Source organism: Anomalospiza imberbis, chromosome 5 (assembly GCF_031753505.1).
Source record: "Anomalospiza imberbis isolate Cuckoo-Finch-1a 21T00152 chromosome 5, ASM3175350v1, whole genome shotgun sequence".
In the NCBI taxonomy this organism is placed as follows: Eukaryota; Metazoa; Chordata; class Aves; order Passeriformes; family Viduidae; genus Anomalospiza; species Anomalospiza imberbis.
In genome coordinates this window covers 61821683-61847306 of record NC_089685.1, presented here as the reverse complement: position 1 = coordinate 61847306, position 25624 = coordinate 61821683, and the positions used below count along the sequence as shown (strand labels likewise).

General features: G+C 43.8%; 2 protein-coding genes across 8 annotated transcripts in view; both read right to left on the bottom strand.

Moving 5' to 3' along the window:
• The window catches only part of SGSM3 (small G protein signaling modulator 3), a 29657-nt gene extending 23406 nt beyond the window's left edge, over window positions 1-6251 (bottom strand). Inside the window, exons 1-2 of one of the 7 annotated variants that reach the window (XM_068191356.1) lie at window positions 6148-6251; window positions 5313-5362 (exon numbers count right to left, since the gene is read on the bottom strand). The gene's annotated coding sequence lies outside the window, so the exon portion shown is untranslated. Of the gene's footprint in view, window positions 1-2555; window positions 2641-5312; window positions 5594-6131 lie in introns of those variants that run through there. The other 6 variants (XM_068191361.1, XM_068191359.1, XM_068191360.1 and 3 more) reach the window with 6 other exon arrangements.
• A 2354-nt stretch (window positions 6252-8605) lies between these two features.
• On the bottom strand, window positions 8606-25590 carry ADSL (adenylosuccinate lyase). The gene is made up of 13 exons (XM_068191366.1): window positions 25372-25590; window positions 20876-21079; window positions 19727-19771; window positions 18862-18941; window positions 16929-17100; window positions 16572-16618; window positions 16094-16184; window positions 15210-15279; window positions 14018-14165; window positions 12075-12165; window positions 11073-11162; window positions 9095-9271; window positions 8606-8754 (listed from the first exon to the last, which is right to left on the bottom strand). The coding sequence occupies exons 1-13, from the start codon at window positions 25525-25527 to the stop codon at window positions 8668-8670; spliced, it is 1458 nt and encodes a 485-aa protein (XP_068047467.1). The 5' UTR covers window positions 25528-25590; the 3' UTR covers window positions 8606-8667.
• Between the last annotated feature and the right edge of the window lie 34 nt (window positions 25591-25624).

Sequence of the window (25624 nt, the reverse complement as noted above, 5' to 3'; positions counted from 1 at the left end):
ATTTTCATTCACTGTTACAAGAACCGCACCTCTGTTCTGACAGTTACAACACCTCTTCTGACAGTAAGCTAGCATGGGAAAAACTCTGTTTTCCTTTATGTTTAATGAACAGAAAGCAACAGTGTGTGCAGTAAATCCCACTGCCACCTCTGGACTGTTAGCTGGTTTCCACTGTTCTCTATTCTCTTCCTTTATTAAGAAAGAAAGTTTTGGAAGAGAGAGAAGTGATTGAAAGTCACAGCACCCATCAGGAGGCTATGCACATAGGTATAGTTCTAGAAGCCTCTTCCAGCTCAGCTTTTGAAATCCCAAGTAGATTGTGACCAATTTAATACCTCCCTCTCTTGGAAATCAGACAAAAGCTCTGCACTGAACTAGGCAGTTCAATTTTGTCTTCTCACAACCAGAAAACTTATGTTTTCCAAATTATAATCCTGAATTGCTTAATGAAAGGTCCAAAGGAAGTCTCAGCAGGATGCCCTTGGCCTTCCTTCCCTTCCCCCATCAGCATCTCCCTCAAGTCAGGCAAAGGCATATCCTGGAGCTGCAAATGCCATTAGTCCACAAGTCAATATTTGCTTTGCACACAGAGCCAGAAGAGAACTCCAGCTTCACAAACAAACACGTAAGTGAGCAAAGAGCTCACACCTGACCAAGGAGGGCAGACAAGATGCAGAGAGCTCCTGTCCCTCACACCCTGAGAGCCCGGCTTTGTAAAAAGTGCAGAATCCCACATGGACACTGGTTAAGGAGTCAATATGGTGTCAGTGAATCTGGCTCGTCCCAAACTTCCTGTCTGAGGCTTACAAACCACGACCAGCCTCACACTGCTTTGGGTGCTGAGCAACATACAAATGAAGGCTGGAAGTGCTGGGGTGGCCTTCAGGCTTCCTCTCTACAACATGACTAGGAGTGAAGAGCTGGGAACTTTAACTGCTCGCACTCCACTTGTAGTACTGGAAGTGAACCAGAGATGCACCAGAAGCTTAGGCAGGTCTCAAAAGGGGGATGAGAGACCTGGAGAGCAGCGAGGGGGAGGCTTGCAGAGCCAGGCAGGCAGGCAGGCAAGCTGCTGCGAGGTTACACCACTGACTGCAGAGGCACCACCCAGAACTCCAGTGCTGCCCAGTCATCAACTGGGATCACACTGACAGCAGGAATGTGGCAGGGCAAAGCGTTTCCTCCCAGCTACCCCAGGGCACTATTAGAGCAACAGAGACAGCGAAAAGCAAACTGGAACTCTGTGTCTCCTGCCATAAAGCACCTTGTAGGTTCCTGCCCTCACTGGAAATGTAATTCTGTGCAGAAATGTAACTAAAAGGTACTTCCATGCAACAGTTCTGCTCCTTGCACTGCTCGGTGTCCAGCAATGCCTGCTGCAATCAGAGAGAGCGCTCCAGTGAGATGAAGCTGCTGAACTATGTAAACTATCAGTTCACACAAAAGAACAAAACAAGTCACTTGCAGTTTTGTTCCCATTCATCTCCATTTTGAAAATAAGGATGTGAAAAAGCGGAATCCTGCTTCCTACCACTTATGCATTGGACAGACAGACCACAGATGGACTTCCTGACCACAGTTAAATGCGTCAACCTTGTCTCAGAAACACCCCTACGTAACACCTACTTATGTAGAATGCAGGTATCCTACACATCATCAGCTATTTTTATTTCCAGAGCAGAACTGCCTTTTATTTACCTGGCTCCAAAGCAAACAGCATGCCAGCTAAGCATGAACTGCACCTCTGTGGAGAACCTCATGTTAGCCAAGATCCTTGGCATCAGAAGAATAGGAAGAGCTTCCCCTTTCCAGTACTCCCATTATATGAGTGGTGAAAAGATATGTGACAGGAATAGAGTGCTCTTTGCAACTCACACGGGAAGATTATAGTCAAGTACAGGAACAACACTTTTTGGGGTTTTCTATCTGCATCAAATGAAGTTAGAAAGAGAGGCCAGGATACAAACTCGCATGGTGTTCACTCTCACTGCACAGCACAATTCTCCTTGCTTTGAACACAGAGGCAAGAAAACCTGTATGTGCCAAAAAAGGCAGGTCTGCAGTCACCCGTTTTCAAGGCTTAGGGTAAAGGCAATTCTCTGTTAACCATCACTATGGAAATATAAACCAAAGGTTTCTCATTAGTGTCTAAACATATCCTCCATGAGAGTCAAGTACTGCTCAATAAATGGGCATTTTCGCCCAAATAAGCACAGTGCAGGACCAGGGCACTTCTGCAGAGCTCTACAGAAATTTGTTTTGCCAAAATTTTTTTAGAAGACTTGTTTACCTTCTGGTCCATTACAAGACTGTAAACTATGAGATGTCTGTGGAAAGCAATCAATCACAACTGTCCAGTTTCGTTTGAAGACAGAAACTTGAAAGAAAATATTCCTGTTAGAGATGTGGGGCTGTACCAACCAAAGAAAGGTTAAAAGACACTACTGACAGTTATTTAAAGTCAGGTATTATGAAGTCTTTCATATCACCCTGTCCTGAGCGGTGACAAGCAGTGCCACCCGAGGCTGTCTCCATCACCAGCCCTGTAGGCTCACCTGGGTGGAATTTTGAGTCTGAAGCTGGTCTCATCCTACTGCTCCCAGTGGCAATGGAACAAGGGCCTGAACAATGGCTCTTCCTTGACACGGCCTCAGAGGATTGTCAGAGGTTTTACTGTCATGGTTTGCTGTTACCTTGGTGAGGCACAGGAAAGGCTCGTTTTCAGGTCACTCTCCTTTAGCTCCCTTTTGTTACTATTTGCTCTGGCATTTGCAAAATAAGTCAGATTCATTTCACAGGACTCTAAGCAGGTCTTGTTTCCTTTGGCTTCAGAAAATGGCTTTTAAGGCAAGTATATCCGACAGCATTCAAAACCTGTCCTTCAGTGCTTTGTCTTTATAGGACTTAACTTTCTGAAGAGGTTAGTAACACTCAAAACACCTCTCAGGACTGTTTGCAAAGCTCTTATCTAGCATGCCATGTTGGACTACTCAGATCTCGCTCCTGCAGAAATTCATATGCACAGATAACTGAAGAGGAAAAAAAGCAAAATATACAAGGATTTTTAACATTTGTAACAAAACAAGACAAAACCTCTGATATTTCCTGATTCTGGGGACCAGGAAGATTTCTTCTCCAGAGAAAAAAAGGACTGTCGGTTTATGGACTTTCTTTCTCATCTCTGAATCATCAAATATTTCCCAGCCAGCACTTACTGGGCAGCAAGAACAGTTCTTGTAGTCATACTAATACCAATTAATGGTATGGTAATGTCCACCAGTTCTGTAAATGTTTGCGTGTTCTTCCCAACACTCTCTTCACCTATCTCATAAAACAAGCATGTCTGCATTTCTTCCAGGGTGTTTTCCTTAAGTCAGGAACAAAACTGCTCTGTTGCCAATGTAACTGGTTATGCTCCAGTTTAAAAAAATCTGAGACCTCCCCAAAGACAAAACAAATGTGGCAAGATAACATCCTCCTCTTCCCTACCCGGTGCCAGCAGTAACACAGCTGACAAGTGAGATTTTCCCCACCACTCCCAGATACTCAGCCCGTGTAAGCATTATGTATCAAAACCCTTGACCCTGGGATAAAAAGTGGCAGAGAAAGAAGTTTAAACAAATCTTTATGTGGCTGAGGACACAAAGCTGAAGTACCAAAACCTCTCCATCTCTTAAGGGACACTTAAGATACCACACCCACAACATAGAATGAAGCTGTTGGTTTACCTCCTCCTACTGGACAGTTGCAAATTCTCTGTATCTTATCCATTTGAATTAGGGTAGGATCTAGAATAATCAGTGTGATACAGATCACCAGCAAGGGTCATTGCTGATTTAGCTAGAAAAGCTGTAGGATCACATACACCAAAATATAAAGCACCTTACCTTTACCACTGCAGATAAAGTTGCAGTACTCCTTATGATTTATTTTTTTCAAGTTTTCGTTACTTCTGATGTGTCAGTGAGAAGTTTGCAATTAACAGCCAGGAAGAGGCATCATTCCAACCATTTCCAAAATAGTTATTGCCTCAAACATGGTATCACTAATTCCTTTGTCAAAGCATCCCAAATACCAAACACAGGAAACAATTTTGTAACACATAAATCAAGCCACCAAAAATGGGACTAAGACTGGCAGCTCTCACACAGATCTCTTAAGCAATAATCTCTACTGTTACCATGTCACCTTAGCTAAGACACATTAGTTTTTAAAAGCCAAATATTTTGATTATTGCTTGTCTTAAAATATTGTCAAGGTTCTTTGGAACACTGAGATTGGCAGAAGATCCCAACTTATTAAATGTACAGCAAAGAAGAAAAACCTAAACAACATTAGCAGAGAACCCTAAAACTGGAGAATTATTTCAGTCCTGAGCAAGCATGCAGTACTTCCCTCACCTCAATTCTATCATTCCCTGATCAGTGCAATTCCTCCAGAAATATGCCCCTCCTCTCTGCTGCCCCTCAGGAATTCCCTTCATCCTTCTTCAGAATAGTCACTACCAATGACATCTCCCTAAGAATATCAAACCACATTATCAAAATGTTATCATAATCAGGAACTAAGATAAGCAGTATTTGTCATTCCAATCTGTTAAACACAGAATGAACACTGTATTAACGTGACAAAATCAGTCCCCACCCTGACCTCTTCAATTACAGTCATGCCTCTTCTCACCCTCTTCCTTCCCTTTTACTTTATGAATTCTCCAGAGAAGGAATTCAGCCTTTGTTTCTGCTTAGGGACAGTCACACACACATTGTGTGGATCCAGAAATAAATAATGAAATTGTATTTTGTTCCAGTGGCTGTTTCTTTCCAGGCCACCACTCCAGACTCTGTAGCAGCTGAAAAACTTATCTAGAATTCAGATTATCCAGCAAGCAACCATATCCTGATTAACAGCTCAGCAAAACCTCAGCAGTGCCCCACTCCTGCTGGGCTGGCAGTTCTTTCTTGAGTGATTTTAAGATCCAGTCTTGCACTACTAAAAACCCACTGATCTTAATTCCAGTAAGGCTGCTTTGCTCTCCCATCTACTTGCACTAAAGGATCCCCCATTTCCTCAAGGCATTGTTCTTCCTTTAGTCCCACTTCCCCCTTAAAAAAAAAAAAATCACAGCAAGCCATGAAAAGTAGGGCTGAGACATCATGAAGTAGGAAGCTGTGACATCATATAAAACCCCCACACACCAACACTGAAACTGACTTGTTTAGAAGGAAAGCACCTGCTTAAATTCAGGCATCCCTCAAAAAATTAGGAAGGAAGCAAAGCCACATATAGGAAATTTTTTTCTCTCCCGCCCTTACCAGTTCTGTGAAGAGACATTAAGAGCCGTCCCGGAGCCCACAGTCACTGCCTGCAACGAGATTTAAATCCGCGCGACTGTGGCTCTTTGCTTCCTTGGATTTACATCACCAGGTACGAAGAATTACATCTGCCTCCTGCTCTCCTTCTAACATTTATTACAGCTGACAATCACGGGGCCTGCAGCACGTCTATATTTGTGCCCAGTTCCTAGAGGACACTGCCATATTTCCATCTGTGTTTCGTGACTGTTCCTTCCCCCCAGCCAGACATGAGACAGACCGTCTCTCCTCCGGGGCACCTCCGAAAAGGCGCAGGCGTGAAGAGCAGATGAGTATGGCAGAGCAGGACCCCCGGGAGCCGCAGCCACGGGCGGCAGAGGCGGGTTGGAGGAGAGGCACGTCCCGGGGAGCAGGGGGAGCCCAGCCGGGGGAAGCGGAGCGCAAGGAAAACGCGCCCCGGGCAGCCCACACAGAGAAGCACAGCGTCAGTCACTCCCCGGAGCCAGACCCTGCGTCAGCGCGGCCGGTGCGCCCAGCCTTCCTCGGGCCGGGGTCCCTCCCTGATCCCCCGCCCCAGCCCGGCGAGCGGAGCCGCGGCCGCGCACCCCCTCCCGGCACACGGCCCCAGCAGCGCTGCCGCTCCGGGGGCCTCGGCCCCCGCTCCGCCCCAGGGGCCAGCAGGGCAGGGGGGTGCCGGGGTGAGGCGTGCGCCGCACAGGTGGCGGAACCGCTCCTGGGGAGCGCCCCCGGCGCGGTGGGAGGTGCGGGGCTGAGAGCCCCGGGGGGCGAAGGGCGGTCCCCGCCCGTCCCGGCACGCACCTGCCCCGGCACCCACCTGCTGCCGCCACCGCCGTCCCCTCAGGGCGGGCGCCCGGCCCCGACCCGGCGGCCCCACACGCCGCTGCCGGGGCGCATGCGCGGGAGGCGGGCGGCGGCGCGCGGCGCGGCGGGGGCTGTAGGCCGGGAAGCGCGGCCCGGCCGGCGCGGAGAAGGAGCCGGGACGGCCCTGCTCAGCACGGGCACGGGCTGCAGGGACGTGCACCGAACGGCCCAAAGCGTGATCTGGCCTCACGAAGCTGTCACGGAATCACAGAATCAGTGAGGTTGGAAAAGCTCTCTGAGATCACGGAGTCCACCCTCTGACCGAACGCCACCACGTCAACCAGACCAGTTGGCACTGAGTGCCACTTACAGTCTTTCCTTAAAAACACCCTGTCTAATCACCCTTCCTGTGAAATTCCTCAGTGTCCAACCTGAAGTGCCCCTGATCAAGCTTAAGGCTGTGCCTCTTGTCCTGTGGCCTGGGAGAAGAGGCTGAGCCCCACCTGGCTACACCCTACTTCCAGGTAGTTGTAGGGAGTGACAAGTCGCCTAATCATCCTTCTCTGCACGCTAAACACCACCAGCTCCCTCAGCTGCTCCTCATCAGATCTGTGCTCCAGATTCTTCACCAGCTTCGCTGCCCCTCTCTGGACTTGCTCCAGCGCCTCAATGTCCTTTCTGAACTGAGGGGCCCAGAATTGGACACAGGACCCAAGGTGTGGCCTCACCAGTGCTGAGTACAGGGGGAGAATCAAGAGCTGAACGGCTGAGAGCTGCTCCTGAAGCACTGCTTGGTGACCTCCTCCCAAAAACCAAGCAGAGGGGAGAATTACATCTCTGGCTGTTGCCACTGCTAACTCTGCAGGAAAGTAGAAAGTCAGGTCCCAAACCAAGGAGTGAAAGTCTCCTAAAAGATTTGTTTATCATGCCAATTTTCTAGGAGGATGAATTTTCCTCTGCACCACTGTTACTCATTTTAGAATTTCCAGGAAAACAAGTCCAATAGCTCACAGCTGGCAGCCTCTACCTGACAAATATTTATTTCCAGTGATGAGAAAAGATACTGTTCCTCCTCTCCACAGAGGGTTGGTTGGGTTTTTTTTAGGAGGAAAGAGGACCAAAAAAAGGAGGACTTTACGCATCTGTCTGTTTTCTTTCTTGGCTATCGGTTTGAGTAATAGCCTGCAAATGACGAGGGTTCAATTAGAGTTATCCTTTTCAAACAGATGGCTAATTAAATGTTAATAGCACAAGCAAGCAAAATGTTTCAAACACCATCAAACTCCCAAATGTTTGAGACATTTTGAATGCCATAATCTAGGGGCAAGGTAAAGCCAGAGCAATCTCGATGGAAGAAGATCACAGCCTGAAGCTTCCCACTGCTCTTACCTACTTAATAAAGACTTATTAAAACATACAGTGTTTTAAAATCCTCTTTCAACAATGATGACCTGAAGGACAGCAGGTAGCCTCTTTCAGTTAGTTCTGTTTTTTTTTTAAATTCTCTTTAGCAACCACACTTCAGAAATCAAGTAATCCTTATGTCATTTCTGAGGGTCTGAATCAATAAGAGGTCAGAGAGAGAACTTTTTCACTGCAATGAAGCAGAAGAAATGCTCTGTGATGTAGTGACACTGGAAGAAGAGGTAAGGGAATTATTCCAGATTAAGTCAAAGGGAAAAGAATTTGATCCACTCTTAAATGTCCAGTAAAGCACAGACATTACAAAACAGATCATTCATGTCAGAAATAAAACTGAAGTTCTTGAATTTCTCTGGCATTCAATGAATTCCAGTATCTTTTTTCTTTCCTTATCAGACAAAACTTGTAGTAGAGAACAACTTTCACATGCCAGAGTCCAACAGCCACCCATTATCAAGCACCTACAGCCAAGGACCACAATCACAGCCAGAATGACTGGTTTCTTACCAACACCTGTAAATATGATTTTACAGAGCCACAGCTACAGTACTAAACTAGGAAAGGAGCACTGAAGGAGCACCAGTTTGATGAGCCATGAAGTTCCATGGCTTCCCTCTTTCATTATTTCTAATATTTGGAAGTCACAGTACTTTGAAAGCCAGGACAAACTTGCCAACTTTTGAGACACCTGTGGAGAAAGTTTCAGGGCATGGAAAGAAAGATGAAAATGGGAGTGGGCTCAGTTCCCCTTACCTCTGCTCTTCAACAAGTCAGTCCTACATGAATGTCAGTCAGCACCAGGCATTGCTCTTTAACAGCTGGCAGTGCTCTGTGAGGGGCCAATGAAGGTGCTGTGATCACGTTCTTGTCGTAATTGAGCGTTTCTCAGTAACTCCGCACACTATAGATGGAGGCTTGACCTCCATCAGTAGTCAAAGACCTCCACCCAACAGCAAACAAAGAATGAAAAGCCCATCTGGACTCAATGTGGCCGTATGCTCTGAGGTCTAAATGTACCGTAGAAAACCAAAATAACATGACACAGTAAATAGACCTGGGTCAATAAGGCTTTTATTATCTTCCTGTACCCACACACATTTGCAGACTATACCTAAAGTGCCAGTTCAACTTTCCCACCCATCTTGCTTTGGTATGGAACCAGCGTCGGTCGAACCTCCTCCTTCAGGAACTTTGCCACCTGTTCAAGATAAGAAAAATAAAATTAGGAAAAGGACTTGTCTCCTCCTCCCCAGATGGACCTGCTTGTCTCACTGGTCTCCCCATATGGACCTCACTTGTCTCTCTTTCACAAAGACATCCAACAGTCTGGTATGTCCAGGGTCAAAAGTGTGAAGCCACAGGGAAGAAAGACAAGAAAGCCAAGGAAATCAAAGGAGAAAAATGTGTCTTCCTTAGTAGTATGGCTAGAATTATAGAATACGTACACTCTACAGCAGAGTGTACATATTATATACAAAAGGATGCAGGATTAAACTGCACATTGCATTACAACCCACAGTCTCTTTCCACTACTTTACCTGTTGAGGAGCACGTCCAGTGAAGGAGGAGGGATCCAACAGACTTTCAAGTTGTTTATGGATAGGGCTGAAGTAAGGATCAGCACGGACACGGGCAATGAAGTCATTATCACCCCCTTCCTGTTTCACAACAGCTGCTGCTTGCTGAGAGAGAACACGAATTTTCTCGTGGCAATCCTGTAGGTACAGGGACAAGATGGAAAAAAGAAAAAAGTCATTCCATTGCTATTGACAGCACATGTTCATCTCACCAACTTGTGTGGGAGGGAAAAATATCGAAGTGTATTGCCCTGCACAGTGCAAAGAGAAGATGCAGCTTGGACTGCAGTGTTTCACGTGCCACTACATTAAAACAAGATTTTCTTCATCCTTTCACATCTGCCCTTTGAGGCTAAAACAGTCCGAATGTCACATACATTCCCTGTTGAACTATAAGATAAACTAATGACAATGGAATCATTGTAATTCCTAAATATTCTTAGGAGTCATTCTAGGGTTTTCTTTTTTTTTTTTTTTCTCCAATAATGTAAAACCTCTACAGATTTTGGAAAGGGAAAAGAATCTGTCCAACTTAACAAGCAGTGAGACTTTGCAAACTATGACCTACATAAGCAGAGACTGAGGAAAAAACCCGTTCCTTTGGAATCAACTGGTAAGAACAAAGGAACCCAACTCTAGTAAGGTACCACCTGCAAAACTGCCATGGTGGTCCTAAAATACAGCCATGTGACTGCATTTACAGCTATGCAGGAATCTTCTCCTTAAATGTATTATCCTTGATCTACAATTAAGACAAAAATTATCCTGCTTCCTCTATCCAAATGTCATTTTCTTTCACCACTGACCTACCTCAGGTGAACACATCTATCTTCTGGATATTTACGGGAAGGATCTGTTTAGTAGTGGGGAAAGGAAGTGAGTTTCGGTGCTACGAGGTAGAAAATGTGCTGTTCCAAAGTTCCCAGCACATGAAAATAGAACATACGAATGTGAATATGAACACCTTCTACGAAGGTACTAAGCCCTATGGGTATGCAATTAAACAGAGACAAGAGACACAAATGAATCACAGAATGTGATTCACATGATGTGACCCTTAATGCATTTAGTCAGGAAGCTTACTCACTGACCCACTGACATCAGAAACACAGGAGGGAAAAAAGAGGAAAAAAGGATGTTTCCTGACTAATATAATGGGTGATTTGCCACAACTGTTTCAGAAAATTGAAGTCACATATATTCTGCTCAAAGTTTCATTCAAAACCTTTCATTATTCTTGCAAGTTTCACTTCTGTCCTTGATGTGGAAATAATCATAGAAGGAAAAATTATTATCTTAAAGGTAAGTGAAAATAAGGTTTTTCATTAAGATGGAAATTCAATTATCAATTTTGACCTAAACTGTGAAATTAAATGATAAGGAAATATAATCCAATTGTGTCTGGGTTTATTTACTAAGGAAAATATTTAATTACAGTTTGCTTGAACACAGGAAGCTGAATGAAGGACTATAAACAAAGTGGTTAATATACTGTACTGAGTTAGGGAAGAATGACACATGAATGAGTGATTCAGAATGGTCTTGCTTTTTTTGTTAACAGTACTGACTCATCCTCTTTTAATTTATAAGGTAGCCAATTGCCAACATGTTCCATTTAAAGAAGTCTGGCCTGTGCTCCAAGTTCCCTCAAACACTTAAAAAAGGAAAACGCCTACTAGTATCAAACATAAAAATAGGTCTCCCTCTTCTCCAGCACAGCCAGCCTAAACACAGAGTGCTCCTCACAGAAAATAGGGATCTCTGCAAGTGCTCTCTCCTCAGAGAGCAGAGCCTGGCTTTGCAGCACCAGTGTAATAACTCTGTGGGAGCAGGTGAAGAGCAGAGAAAGGTGAGACAGGACAAGAGCTCAGATACATTTGGTTCTCAGGAGACAAACAACAGGCTGTAAACAAAGGTATTTTGGACACTTCATTTGTACCTGACGATTGCCCCCAGCCTTCACCATTGCCATGATTATATTCTCTGTGGCCATGAATGGCAGCTCCTGCCGGATCCTTCTCTCAATCACCTAAAACACACACACACACACACACACAAAAACCAAAAACACACAAACAAAAACAAACAAACAAGCAAAAAAACATGAAAAAAGAAACAGCATTTTAGAAAGTCTATAGATGACTGAAAACTTTGCAGTGAAGTTTTTTTTCCTCTCCCCTTGAATCTCTGGGACTGGACAATGGTGACAGAATCACAGAAAAGTTTGGGTTGGAAGGGAGCTTTAAAGGCATCTAGTTCAACCACCTGCAATGAGCGGCAACATCTTCGATTAGATCAGGTTGCTCAGAGCCCTGTCCAATCTGATGCTGTATGTTTCAAGTGATGGGGCATCCACCACCTCTCTGGGCAACCTATTCTAGTGTTTCACCACCCTCTTTGTAATAAAACTTCTTTCCTATATCATCTAAATTGTCCCTCTGTCAGTTTAAAACCATTACCCCTTGTCCTGCTATAACAGGCCATGATAAAAAATTTGTCCCCATGATGCAAAGACACATTGTCATTTTGAACTTAGCTCTGGAAATCCAGATATTGAAGTTGATAATACTTAAAAGCCGCATCTTGTATGAGACATTAGTTTGGAAAAGATGTCCAATATTTTTTTTTTTTAACTTGTAGTAAGTTACAGGACTGGATGAGATCTGTCTAGACAGTATCTTTCACTGCTAGGTTCTACAGATCTGTTCTGTAATTCAGGGAAAAATATCATTTGTGACAAGTTTTGTATTTACTCTATTACTGACCTCACAAGATGCCCCTAATGTATGTCCTACAACAGTGAGAATATAGCAAGAATAGAACAAAATTCAGAAACCATTTGAACTACCAGATAAAAATGTATTTCTTGGAGTGGAAGCATTTTTGTACCCTTTGGCACAGTTGTAGCATTACCAAGGAAATCCATTATCTCTCGCTTTACCTTTGGATACACCACGAGCCCCTCGGAGACATTCTGCAGTGTACTCAGAATGATGTCAGCTGTGAGGAAAGCCTCAGCCAGACACACGCGCCTACAAATCACACATACCCAGAACCCTGGTCAGCAACAAAGCCATATTCCAGTCCACCTCAGATCCTTCAGCTTCTGTAAATAATGCTCTAAATGGCATTACTGTGGCCTAACACTGGAAGTGTTTTTTTTTTTTTCCCTTTTTGGTCAGTAGAGAGGGAAAAGGGTGAAGGCACACATAGAAAGCTCCAGGATAATTCAATGCTTACACAGATAGGAAACAGGGCAGCAATCTACAGGATCTTCCCCTGTGTGTTCTTTGTTGAAGTGTCTACTACTGATCCTACCCTCCAGCAGTAAGACATGCTGCATGCTCTTGCTGTGCCTGGCTGTGCTCAGTGGGGAATTTCCAAGGGGATCCATACATTTGGTGAGGGCTTCCTCCAAGAAACCAGTTCCTGGTCACAAAGGAGGCTCCTGACAAAAAGCAGAGGAGGGGAACAAGAGTAGTGGGGCCTGAGCTGTATCAGGCAAAATACTCTGCATCACAATGCAGCAAACATAGCATCATCCATCTGTGACAACAGGGCCTGGCCTATCCTAAACTGTCATCTTTTGAAATATCCTAGTTCTTGAATCTTGTGCTACATCTAAGCCCTCCAATTCTATCACAGGGTCTTAAAACAACTTTGCTAGATTGTAGATTGATTGAACTTTCTCTGTCTTGTTCTCCTTCCAAAACACTAAAGCTTTAACAAGAGCACAGATTTTTATAATTGGTTAATGAAGTGGACAGATGAGTCTTTCTAGTAGATGAGATGAAAATAAAATTTTAAACATTCCAGTACATCTCTCAACATTTGGTAGCTATTGGGAAATAAACACACCATATCAACCAGTAAGCAATTTCTTAAATTTACATTGTTTTCTGCTGCCCACGCAGCTCTTTTTTTAATTAGACTAGGAGCTGTGGAGTAAGGGTCCCCTGGGAAAAAAATCTATTTTTTCACAAAATTGTATGCAGTTATTACGTTTGTGGAGACATTTTAAAAATAACAATCTCGTCAGCAATCTTAATGCTAATCTAGCATTAGTTAAGCCAAAACTGCTGCTGTTCATTGTCTCACAGGTGCCATACCTTAGAGGTCTAGAGATTTCTAAGATTCTAAGAGATCAAATTCTGCAACAGAATATGACTTTGAAACTAAAATGCTTCAAAGGTAGGTATGATCTTTATGCAGATTTAGTACTAAATAAAAGACAGAAGGATTGAATTTAATTGCTGTAATTTACTTGATAATAATTGTAGATAACTTCTGCTCAGCTCAAAATAGTCGTAATGAAGAATTATAAAACAAAGCAAAATTTGCTGAGCAATATCCTAAAGACCTGCACAGATTTTCATGAAACTTTTAAAAAAGTAGAGTAATTGTGCTCTTGCTCCAGGTTCTGACTACTTCTTGTAAAGAATATTTTTCAAAATTAAAACATGTTTTTTTAGATTATTTGGAGGGTTAAGGTATTGAACTGTTCTCTAAAAAGTGGAAAAAAAAAAAAGCAGGGTCAAAAAACTGCATCCAAAATAAGGAGGAGAATTTGAGAAATGTGATTACTGGAATATTGTGCTATTGAAACAGGAAGACTGTGAAAGCAATTTATTACCCTGGCTTCTGTATCCCTCCCTTTCACTGCTGGTTTACTTTGCAGAAGATCTTGACATTAAACAAAACCTAACAGTTTTTATCTGGTGGTACAGAGGAAACCAGTTTGTAGTCTCTAGGTTCTACTGAGACTGCTTTTTGTGAAGGTGGTATTTTGTGGATTTAGTTTAAAGGCAGTATTTTCCATAGAGGCCAGAGGACCTTTCCGCACAAGGCCACCTGCAGTTGCTGCAGAGCACAGTCTGAACAGACCTGTTGGCACTGTCATCCAGTGTTCGCTCAAACCACTGCACGGCGGCCGTTTGGAGGGGATCCATCACCAGCGTCATCAGGTGCCGAGCGAGGCTGCAGCAGCGCTCCGAACGCATTGGGTTCCTCTTGTAAGGCATAGCACTTGAGCCTGTCAAAGCAGGAAAAGGGATGCAAACAGGGCAACAGAAGGAGTGCTGCATTCAGGGAGAAGAGATGAAGGTCCTCCCTCAGGAAAGAAAAATGTGTCAGGAATCATAGTTTTGACTAAAGCTTCAAAATACAACAGGTTTCTAAGGGCAATATGTAATAAAAAAATGACACCACTACTTTTCCCTTCAGATCAGAAACATCTACATGTGGGTAAAGAAAAAGTGAGATGACACTTTTGCAGTTCTGCAAAACAGAAGTACTACCACATAAAAGAGACAAATAGTTGTACTTTTTAACTACTATTTAGCACCATCTCTCTAGGCTACCCATGGCAATCTTAGCAGTGCTCCAGCCTCCATCTGCTCAGTAACACTGTCCTTCAAAGTCAGATGCTTACACTGCTGCCTTTTGCTCTAGTGAATGGGTATTAAAATCATACATAGAATGTAGAATGGTACAAGTACCAGACAGGACTAAGGCTTAATTCACTGATTCAATTCTATACAACTATTTAAGGGACCCAAACGTTCTTTCAGCCAAGAGCCAAAACGCTACATTTCCTCTTCCCTTTCTAACAGTGTCAGAATCACTTAAGAGGTGTTCTTCTGGCAAGGGTCCACCCTAGTTTCATTGTTCCTAATTTGTCTGCTTATAAAGATCAAAATGCTGAGTTGAGCTGAAAACCTCCTTTCCAGTCAGCCTCATGAGGACTGGAAAACATTAAGCACTCCTCAGACCCAGGTCTGCCTCTCTAGGCAATAGGACATCCATGGCTACTCCTGCTCTCCCCACAAACACAGGGAGTGCACAAATCTGGTTTTAATTACTTAATATCCAGAAACCTTTAGGTAAGGTGGTTTTTCTTTTTCTTTCCCCTCTCCTTTATTTTTCTTTTAAAAAGGATTGAAAATACTAACAGCATCAACTCCAGTTAATTTAAAGCAAATTCTGTCAGTGACATTTCTAAGTTTGTTTAAAAGGCCACACCAACATAAATGAAAGGACACATACACTAGTCCAGGAAAACTCTCTCATCCCTTACCAATCTGGTCTTTCTCAAAAGGCTCCTCTATCTCCTTCAGGTTGGCCAAAAGACGAATGTCAGTGCAAATCTAGAAAGCAAGCATGAGAAATTAACAAAACAGAACCAAACTGAGACCCACCAACGTATCTTAGTGCTGGTGCTCTCGGAGAATCTTTCCATCTATGTGCAAGAAGTAAACTGGGGGCATTGAAAAATTTGACAAAAAAACTGACACTGCAATCATACTTTGTGGCCTAAAAATCTTTGTCAAGAAAACACAGAAAACAGCATGTCCACTGGATTAGATGGGAACAGGACTCCAACAAGGGCAAATGTTTGCAGGGAATGGAAGACAGATCAGAAGAAAACACTGAAAATGCTTAACAAAATTGCACAGTGATTTGCAAACACAGATAATGTGTGCTCACTGAACTGGGAAAAAAACAAAACAGAAGAAAATACCACAGATCACTTTAGCCCAAGAGGAGGAAGGAGGGAACAGAGATTAATCAATGAAAAGAATCCACAAGGACAGAGAGAATAACACCATTATCAGAAAGGCAATTAACTAGGAGGAAATGGTGACATTTAAGAACTCATACACTGCTAGGAAAGACATTTACTCTAATTGGATCAATTTAGCATAGATTAGACTAATATCTGGTGTGGGAGTTGTTAACCAATTTTAGAATCCGCTCAGTTAACTTGCTTTATTTGTCACTGGTTTTAAGATCTTTGAGATTTGAGTATCAGGTATGCAGCCAGTGGTGAATTTTCATGATCTCAAAGAAGACAGATGAACAAGGAACACCAATATTTCTTGAGCAGAGCATTATGCACCAAAGCACCTTCTCTTCAAGCACCTTCTCCCTCTTCCTAATGTATACAACTAGGGTGCTCACCTTGTGTATAGAAGCCCCCAGACTGGCCAGCACAGCCAGGACTCCAATATCCACCTTGCGACTGTAGGTCTGCCCTGTGACCATGTAAGCCCTAGAAACAATCACAGAAATTGAGTGTTCCAGCCAGACACAACAGTACTGCAAGACTTTGAGTAAGCAGTGACATGGCTCTTGAAGTGGAGGGCTGTCATTTTCTCAGATGAGAACAACTTTGGACTCAGGCTGTCAATTTCTTGGGGCAGCATGCAGGTGGGAGAGAGGTAAACAGAGAAAAAGGGAAAGCTGTGCTTTGACAGGGAGACAAGAAGAACTGGCCTATTTACGAGGTGAAGTTTCATGCGGGAAAATACAACTGGGAATGGAAGACGGCAAGGGGGAATAAGTGCACAGCAGCACAGATGTCAGCTTGGCAGCCAGGGGAATCTGGGCCAACACTACCAGCAGGAGTCACACACTGCTAAGAATGCGTGTTACATACCGCTTAAATCCTGCCTTCTCAGTCACTAATCTGTCCAGTTCTTCAACCTTGGGGTGAAGCAAACAAAAAACAAACAAAAAAAAAAAACAGAGCTCAAAATACAACTCAGCAAGGTCAGCAGGAGCAAAAATGGTCTTCACTTTTCTCAGTTTACTGTCAAAAAATCTTCTACTTTCTGTGAAACATCCCTTCCCAAATGCTACTTACTTTCACAGAGCCTTGTCAATGAGCCCCAGAGGGATCAGGGTGACTTTGTAAATTTAATGCAAGAATCTCAGTGTTCCCTCAAAGAAAACAGCATTCCAGAGCAGAAAATTGCCAAGACTGTACATCTGCACCCTGGGCTGTCTGACTTACTTTACTGTGGTCTCCCTCAAAGAGCTGCAAGAAGCTGGCTTGAGTGCCAGTGGTGCCTTTCACACCCCGGAAGCGCAGGTCATCCCGAGCCCGCTCCAGGTTCTGCAGGTCCATGCACAGGTCTTGAATCCACAAGCAGCAGCGCTTCCCCACAGTGGTGAGCTGGGCAGGTCTGAAAACAATCAAGAACACAACATGACTCACTGAAGATTTGCCCAAGCACCACACTTCACTGCTGAGTCTGCCATTAAGAGTTCCCTACAGATTCATCTCTATTGACTCATTTGAGCAGAAATTAACAGGATTTGGTTTAGGCAGAAGGATGTACCAATGTCATCAGTAAATGGTACTGAAGATGTAATCGCTCCTTTCAGGAATCAGATGGAATTACAGTACCAGAAAACAGTAATTCTGTGTCCAAATGCCAGGCGGGCACCCCCTCTCGGCCTGCAGGAGCTGTGCCAGACTGGGCACATCTGTCCCCCATCCCAGTTCTGCTCACCCAGGGCACGGGGGGCACCCTGGCTGACTTACAGCACTGGTATGAACTTCTCAGCACAGACACATCTGCATTCACTTTGTGATTTTAAATTAGGTTCCTCTCAGGAACTTTTCCTTCTTATTTATAAAAATGTGTTCCTCAGCCTCTGGGGAAACACACTTCAACAATGCTGTCAGCCAACACTTCTTGTAAGACCTCTGCCTTGGAATAAGTAAATGCAAGCTTCAGCTACACTTCAGCCCCCGTGAAGATGCTTTGAGGCAAAACCAGGGGTGTTATGCAGAACCCAGAAAGTGAAATATTTCAAATTATCCACATGAACTCCAAAAAAAATTTCTATACTACTTCAAAAAACCATACACACATGAACAATGTGCTCCTGATTAAGCTCAGACATAAAAAGGAAGCTTGTAAGCTCTGGAAGCAGGGAAAGGTGATCCAGGAGGATTACAAAGAAACTATTCAACACTGCAGAGATGGGGCAAGGAAAGCAAAAACCCACCTGGATGAATTTAGTATGGGATGTGAAAGGCAACAAGACAGGCCTCTGCAAGTACATAAGCAGGAAAAGGGAAGGCTAGGGAAAACATGGATGTGATTGTAAATGGAGTAAAGACCCTGCTGACAAACGACACAGAAAAGGCTGAGACATCAATCATGATTTCACCTGTATACACTTCTTGAAAACTGCTCTGTCCTCTTTCCAAAAGCCCAAATAAAACTAACACAGACACTCCTCCAAAAAGCTGTAGATGAAGAGGGCTGTAGGACTAGAGCTGATGGAATCAACACTGCATATACAGCAAGATGATGAAGGGAGACCTGATGCTTTCACTCTCCTTTGGGAGACATGTTAAAGTGCCAGACACTGAGTCTGACATGACCTATGCTTGATTTTCCTGCCTCTGCTGTTCCATATCACTGGGATAGAAGACCCAGGCTTAGCTCATGGTATAGTTTTATGCTTCTGAAAACAGTCTTCATGAAGCAGGAGATTAAACTACCCCACGAAGAGAACCACACAGATCTTCTGACTTTATTATCCTTTGACTCAGCATCTGTAGTAACAAGTAGCCATTAACAAAACTTTCTAGGCTGCAGCAGAAAATAACTTCAAGAAAAACAAAGAAAATCTGACTGGAAGACAGGCTTAGTGCAATTCCCAGTCATGCTTTTTTGAAACAGCCCAGAACATGCACATCTGTGTTTGCCTGGAAGTCATCCTTTACTTGAAGCTGTGTTGAAGCAACTGCTGACAGCTAGTCAAAGCAACAGTCCAATTTCCTGAACAAGCCTGGAGTCAGGCACATACGCCTTTTCTGAACCACCAACTGGTCAGAGATCGGAAAAAGGATGGCAAAAGAGCAGTAGCAGGTCAATTTAATCAAAGCACAGACAACACAAAGAAAGCAAAGGCTGATGGCTACTTACTGGTAATGAGTGAAGCCCAAAGCAGGCATGTCAGCATACTTCTCAGCAAAGTCGGCCAGCCGGCTGATCACCCTTGCGAGCTGGTGGAAGCAGGAAGGATAGAAAAGAGATGGAATGAGAGAGGAAAAAAACCCAAACAACACAGCAGAAGTTCGCATGCTTAAGCACAATATTGTGAGAAAAAGGGGAGGGAAGCCACTGTGCAGGGAAGGACCTTGAGGGGCAACTGTGCAATCCCCTCTAACTGAAGAATATGGTGTGTTTCAGTTTTTCAGGGCATGCATGCAATTTCTGCTTGTTACAAAACTCAAGCAAGAGCTCACACAAGTCACTGGATTTGAGCTCCAGCTAGTCTAATCTTCATGCCCAACCAAATCCTGCGGTTCGTTCATCTTGGGTATTTTCTTTATTCCTGGAATTGGTCAGAAATAAAGCTGCTTGGGGTGTAATTAACACACATACAGTCCAGGGCAAATTGGATGCCAACTCATTCAGGTCAGATAGACAGCACTACACTACACTCCTGCTATATTTGACCTCAGAAAATTTTATTATGTAGTTTCTTGAATGCTGACAGACTCCTAGGAATATTGCTAAGGATAAGACTAAGATAATCCTGAAAGCAATACAGTTGTATTGCTGTGTAGCACCTGTGGCACAGATAAGCAAAGAGCTGCTTATAAATCCCACCGTGAGCAAAAATTCCCTGGGAAAAGACTTGAGAAAGGAAAGGAAGGGAACTGTTCCAGACAGACCGCTCCTCCTAGTTTCCCACAAAGGTTTAGGAAAATCCAAGTTAAATACAGGCTATGCACAGGACATGAGTGGTCCCCAATTCTGAGACACTGCAGAACCACCTTCTTACCTTGGGTAGCAGGAGGTTAAACCCATCACGGAGCACAATCAAATCCTGAAAGAAGCAAAGAAAGGAACTTTGGGTCTTGTTTAAAGGACCAGACATAACAGTTTCTCTCAGAGAGGACACAGATTATGCTTCATTGACTCAAGTCTCCTCTTAAAACAAACTATTTGCTTTCCTTCTTGTAGTAGAGCTTCACTGAACTTGCCTATGACAAAAATGCTAGATCCACCACTGCTCCTTTTATACTGTCCATGGAAAGTCATAAATGGAGGAAGACCTGATTCCACCAAGTGCCTATGAATAATTATTTTGAGGTCTTGGGACTGCCCATGGAATGACAGACTAAATCATATGGTCCCAAGTGGAACATACAGGCACTGTAGGCTAAAGACAGCAGGAAAGTCAGTGGGCTGATGAGGCACCAGTTGTCTTTACTCCTTCTTTTGAAACTGAGGTGCAGCTGGACACAGGTGTCACAAGGAAGGTGTTATTACCCAAAAGCTAAACAGGTTTGCAAAGGAGAAAAAAGAATCACACAGCAACTTCTCATGCAACAACAGCAGCTGTGAAGTTGCAATGGCTTGAACAGTGGAACAGCAACATATACTGAGAAATAAGGCTTCAGTTTGCACTCTGTTGTAGATGAGGTTTTTCACAAATATTTTATGGTTCTGTAGAATGGTAGTACTTCCTTTTTCACTTAACACACTGATCCATTCTCTTCACTGCTGAAAAGCTTGTTTTCCCCTGAATGACGCAGGGGTTCCAAGTAGCAATTGAAAGCTCATGGACCTTGTTGTGTAAGTCAGTGAACTCTTGTCAGAGGGGTGTAACTGATAAATCACACAGTTCACATGTTTCTTCATGCAACTCCCCTCTTATCTCCTTGAGTATATAACATGCAAGCAGAAGTTCGGGAACAGTTTCCAGATAGATCTTGCTTCACATCACAAGAAAGAAGGCAAGGGGAGCTTGCCTCCCTAGGGTAGCTAGGTTAAAGAACTGAATTAACTTCAACAGTAAAATTAATAAAAATGACTGAAAAATCCACTTAATATTTTATAGAGAAAAGTTTATAAAGAGCTATAAAATAAACAACTGTAGCTTTGTTTACCCAGCTCTGCAGGCAGGGAACTGGAAATAAACTATTACCGTGTTATCCCCTACGTAGCAGGAAGTTGCTCCAAGGTGGATGATGGCTGCAGCTTTCGGACAGCAGTGGGCAAAGGTGTGCACATGGGCCATCACATCGTGACGCAGCTTCTTCTCCTCCTCTGCTGCCATCTTGAAGTCAATGTTGTCCAGATTTGCTTCCATCTCCCGTATCTGCTCATCAGTGATTGAAAGCCCAAGTGACTGCAAGGGGAAAAGAACTTTCATTGCATTTTCTCTTTACTGACAAACTGAGACAGAAGCTGTTTAAATAATTTACTCCTGTCTGACATCTCCCAAAAGTGTGACAATTTGGTACAATCGAGCTGTAACAGCAAATGCTTTCATTCTAGGGCTCTCCAGCCTTTTCCAATGGAATAGGACAGTGTTCATTCTCAGATGCTCCTCCTGGGCTTCGTGCCTTCCTCAATCATGTAACATTCCTGTGAAAACTACAAAAATGAAAGCACATGGGGAAAAGTGATATAAAAATAGCATAGTTTAAACTTCTTTTAATGAAGCTTACCTTTTGGGTTAAAAAAAATCCAGCTAACATTTGACTAAATAGCTTGTGTCAGGAAAAACTCACTGGACCACAACTAGACCTACACAACTGTAAACAGGGGGCTTAAAACATATGGAAAGGTGTATATGTTTTATATGTCCGTACCTTTTCAAAAGTCCTGTAGTAGCTCGTATCAGACTGAATAGGAAACCTTGTGAAATGAGTTACTTGATCTGGAAGGAGGAGATGAATGCTCCTAGCTCACGTTCGAAACTAACTGCTAGAGCTTTTCAGCAAGGTGACTTAAAAACAAAGATATCCAACTGTAAGATTATACAGTGGTGTAATCCACGAAGATGAGAAAAATGTCTTTTCATGATACTGAAAAATTATAAGTCTCACAATAAACTTGGCATGACTGCCTTTTCCAAATTAAAATACTATTGTCCTGTGCATCAGTGATGAGAAATCACCAACCAGGAGGCTTCCAGGAGTCAAAGTATTTAAAAAACTGGTTCTGTTCAGAATCAAACTGACTGAAAAAATGGTTTGCAGATGTGGAACCTGGAACTGAAGATGACAGCAAGTGAAGCAGATGTGTCCTCAAGGACCTCATCAGATAATTAGTACCCAAACTTACGCTGCTGCAAGCATATACATGCCCATGAGTGTCCAGCTAAATGGGGAAAAGCACCTGGCCCCAGACTGCTGCCTTTGAGGTGCACCAGTATAGACTGCAACTGCCTAAAAGCACAGGCAGCTCAGCAGGCAATACGTTCTTGTGCCAAGATTAAAATCTCACGCCTTACTCAGACATCTGTGATCCTTTGGGAAAAGCTGACCACAGAGTCATACAGAGAGGAAAGAAATAACCCCCCAAAAAGGGACAACTTGACATAGAACACGTGCAAGGTAGGGTAGTGCCAAGACAAATGATGTTCTCATCTGTCCCCAAACAACGTGTGAGTCTCTTCCCTATGAGCTTTTGCTGATATTGGCAGCACCTAGGGAAGAAAACAATCAAACATCCTTCAAACCCGTGTACCTAAAAAAACCAAGTAGGAAAACTACGTAAGAAGAACACAAGGTTTTCCCCAAAGCACCACAGGTCAGTGAAGTCAGTGATAAACTCTCTGGACTGTGGTTTTAGGGTGTCATTCTTCTGAGTCTGTCCCAATATTTTGATGTGCCACTCTAACAGCTGTGATTGTTCATCACTTTTCCTAAAGGATGGGGCAGAACAGGCGGATGACATGGCACAGCTCCTGCACACAGAATGAGAACACCGGGTTGTTCATCGTATAAAGAACATAAGACAGAACAACAATGAAACTCAAACTGGACAGAAAAAAAATAGGTGGAGGGTTACTAAAGAAAGAGAGAAAACATTTATATTTCACATATGCAAAACATATTGTAAGTCAGTTTGATGCTGCAGGATGTCAAAGCTACTTCTATGAAAAGGGAGAGCTCCAAGAAATTTGTACTTGACTTTAAAGTACAATCAAGGCAAGAGTTCAAGATAAAAAGCGTTAACAGCAGAATCATAATACACAGGAATTTATGCAAAAAATTAAACTAGTGTTTTGGGATGGGTATAAATTCAGACACCCAGCTCTTAACCCAAACTTTAAATATTGTCATTTGGGAAAAGATAAATTTTTCTTACTAATCCCACATTTTGCTAAGCCCGCTCTTTCAAACTCCTGCTACTGCCTGCTGAAAGGAGCAAAACACTGTATAGACTTTCTGCCAAATTCAGTTTCTACTGAAATACTTCTTCCATTCTTATCTCACATACTCCAAGTGGACCACTTGAAAATTTCACCTATTAAGTAGAGTGAATATGAAGCCATCTACCTGGCCCTGTACTTTATCTAAAATTTTATCACTAAGTTGCACGCCTTCTGTCTTACTACTCCCTGCAACTTTAAGAAAACCTATGATTAGACCTTCCTAGATCTCATTTATCAGAAGACAAAACCAAGTATTGCCAACTGTTCATTTGTTACTGTTTGGTTTTTAATGTATCTGAAAAGATAAGCTATGTATCTTCAAAAAGAATGACCCAAGAAGCAACACATTAATGTCTTGGAAGTGAGGATATGTGTGGCAGTAAATTGCCATAGTTCATTTATTACCTGGTATTTGGGTGGCTGTTCTTTATCGTACAAATACTATGCATCTTCTATAAGGAACCTAAAGAAATTGCTTGAACATGTAACTAACTGATCACTGACAGAGATTAACAGGTGCTGGAAGTAGCTGACTCTTCCTTCTTTTTAGTCCAGAGCTGACATTAGATTACAAACTGCTCTGGAATGAGGAGCCAGATAAAAATAGGAGTCTCTCTCTTCCCACTATGAAAAGAGAGCTCAAGAAGTTATAAGACCTGTCTCTACTTTCTGGGAACAAAACTCTGGGGCGGCAATGGGAGGCAGAGCAAGGGTCAATAGATGGGGTAGCCTAGAATTCAGGGCTTGTGAATGGAAACCTAGAAGCCCCAAACTGGTTCCTTCAAGCAAATTGCTATTGAGCAACTCACATATTCTGTTCTTGGTCAGAAGTAAAAGTGATGATTATCTGATGGAATCGATACAACTGTTTAAATTTTCATGCTTTGAACATGCAAAGCTCCTCAAGCATGGATTCATAGTACTGACATTTTCTGTGCCAGATGAGATTTGCATCTGAACTGTGACAAAATCAGGCATCCAGTACTTTGGAAGGTGACTCCTATTTAGCACAGCTGTATAATTGCATCTTCAGCTTCTGAAATATCACATTTGGTCCAGCATATTATTGACAATGCTGCTGTAGTGATACTATCCTTGCATGGAGAAGGAACATGGTAATGACACTCTGCACTGTGTGTTCATTCTCCAGCATGGTCCTTCTCTGCCCTTGCACTCATAGTAACAGCCAGACCTAGACCTTGGATTCTTCTAACCACCCCAGGGCTTTGAAAACAGAAATTGGACTCTCTACAAAACAAACAGGCTCCTATTGAGTCTGAAAGCTAAAGCCATTCTGTCAGAAAGTGGGGTGGTTTTGTGCCTTTTTTTTTTTATTGGGGGGGGAACACATTACAGCTTTTTCACTGTCAAAAATCTGGTAAGAATCACAAGGAATCAAGTCCGTGCAACTTAAAAACTGTGTCTCAATTGAGATGTAATACAGCTGTACATGTATCCCTCATTAGGACCAGAGTCAAAGTCAAAAGGTTTAGCTTCAAGTGCACGTTAAAAAAGTCAACTTCATATCCTCTGTTAACACAACAGCTTGCAATCATATGGACATATTCTGACTTGCTGCTTGCTAATAGTTCAATTAATAATACACAGTACCCAATCTTTTGTGTTTTGCGGCACCCAGCCTACCAGAAACATCGCAGCTACTTGCGGGGTAAATGTACTGCTCACTTCGGCCAAAAGTAAACATATCTCGGAAAAAAAGGGCTATCTAAGAACAACTGGCCACAGATGCAGGGGGTGGTCCGGTTGGCACGGACTGACAGCCGTCGGATTGAATGGACAGTGGACCTCACCCGTCACACCTCCTGGAAAGCAAACCGCTGAGCGCTTGGGAAGGACACCGCTGTTTGCTCAAAGGCAACGCCTCACCAAAGATTGCTTAGCAGAGCTTTTATAGAACCAATGTTACAGTGCAGGCAAAAGAGCAAGGGGGAGGGCACGAGGCGAGAAGAAATGATTTGCTGAGGGGCGACAGGAGGGATTGTGTACAGAAGGCTGGATAACCCTGAACTCCCGGAGCCCCCACCTCTCGCGCCCCCTTCCTCCCCGGAACGCGCCAAAGGCGCGCCTGGAAAGTTGCTCTGGTTGGTTTTCCCAGAGTAGCTCCGGGAAGGTACGGCCGATTCCCAGGCCCTCATCCGTCAGAGCCCTTAAGGGAATCGGGACGAGGAGACGCCCCGGCACCACGCTGCCCCCGGCCCGGGCCGCTCTGCCCTCAGCGCCCGTCCCGCCGTTACCTTCTCAGCCTGAGCGAGGTAGAGCCAGAGGCGGCGCCAGGTGCCGAACTTCTTCCTCTCGCTGAAGTTGTAGGCCATCTCGGCGCTGGCGTACCGCGACACCAGCGGGGAGCGGTACCGCGCCATCACGTCCTGCTCCTCTCCGGGGGCCGCCATGGCAGCGGCAGCGGCGGCAGCGGCGGCAGCAGCAGCGGCGGCAGCAGCAGCGGCGGCGGCGGCGCAGGGCACCCGCGGGACCTGCGGATAAGGGCGG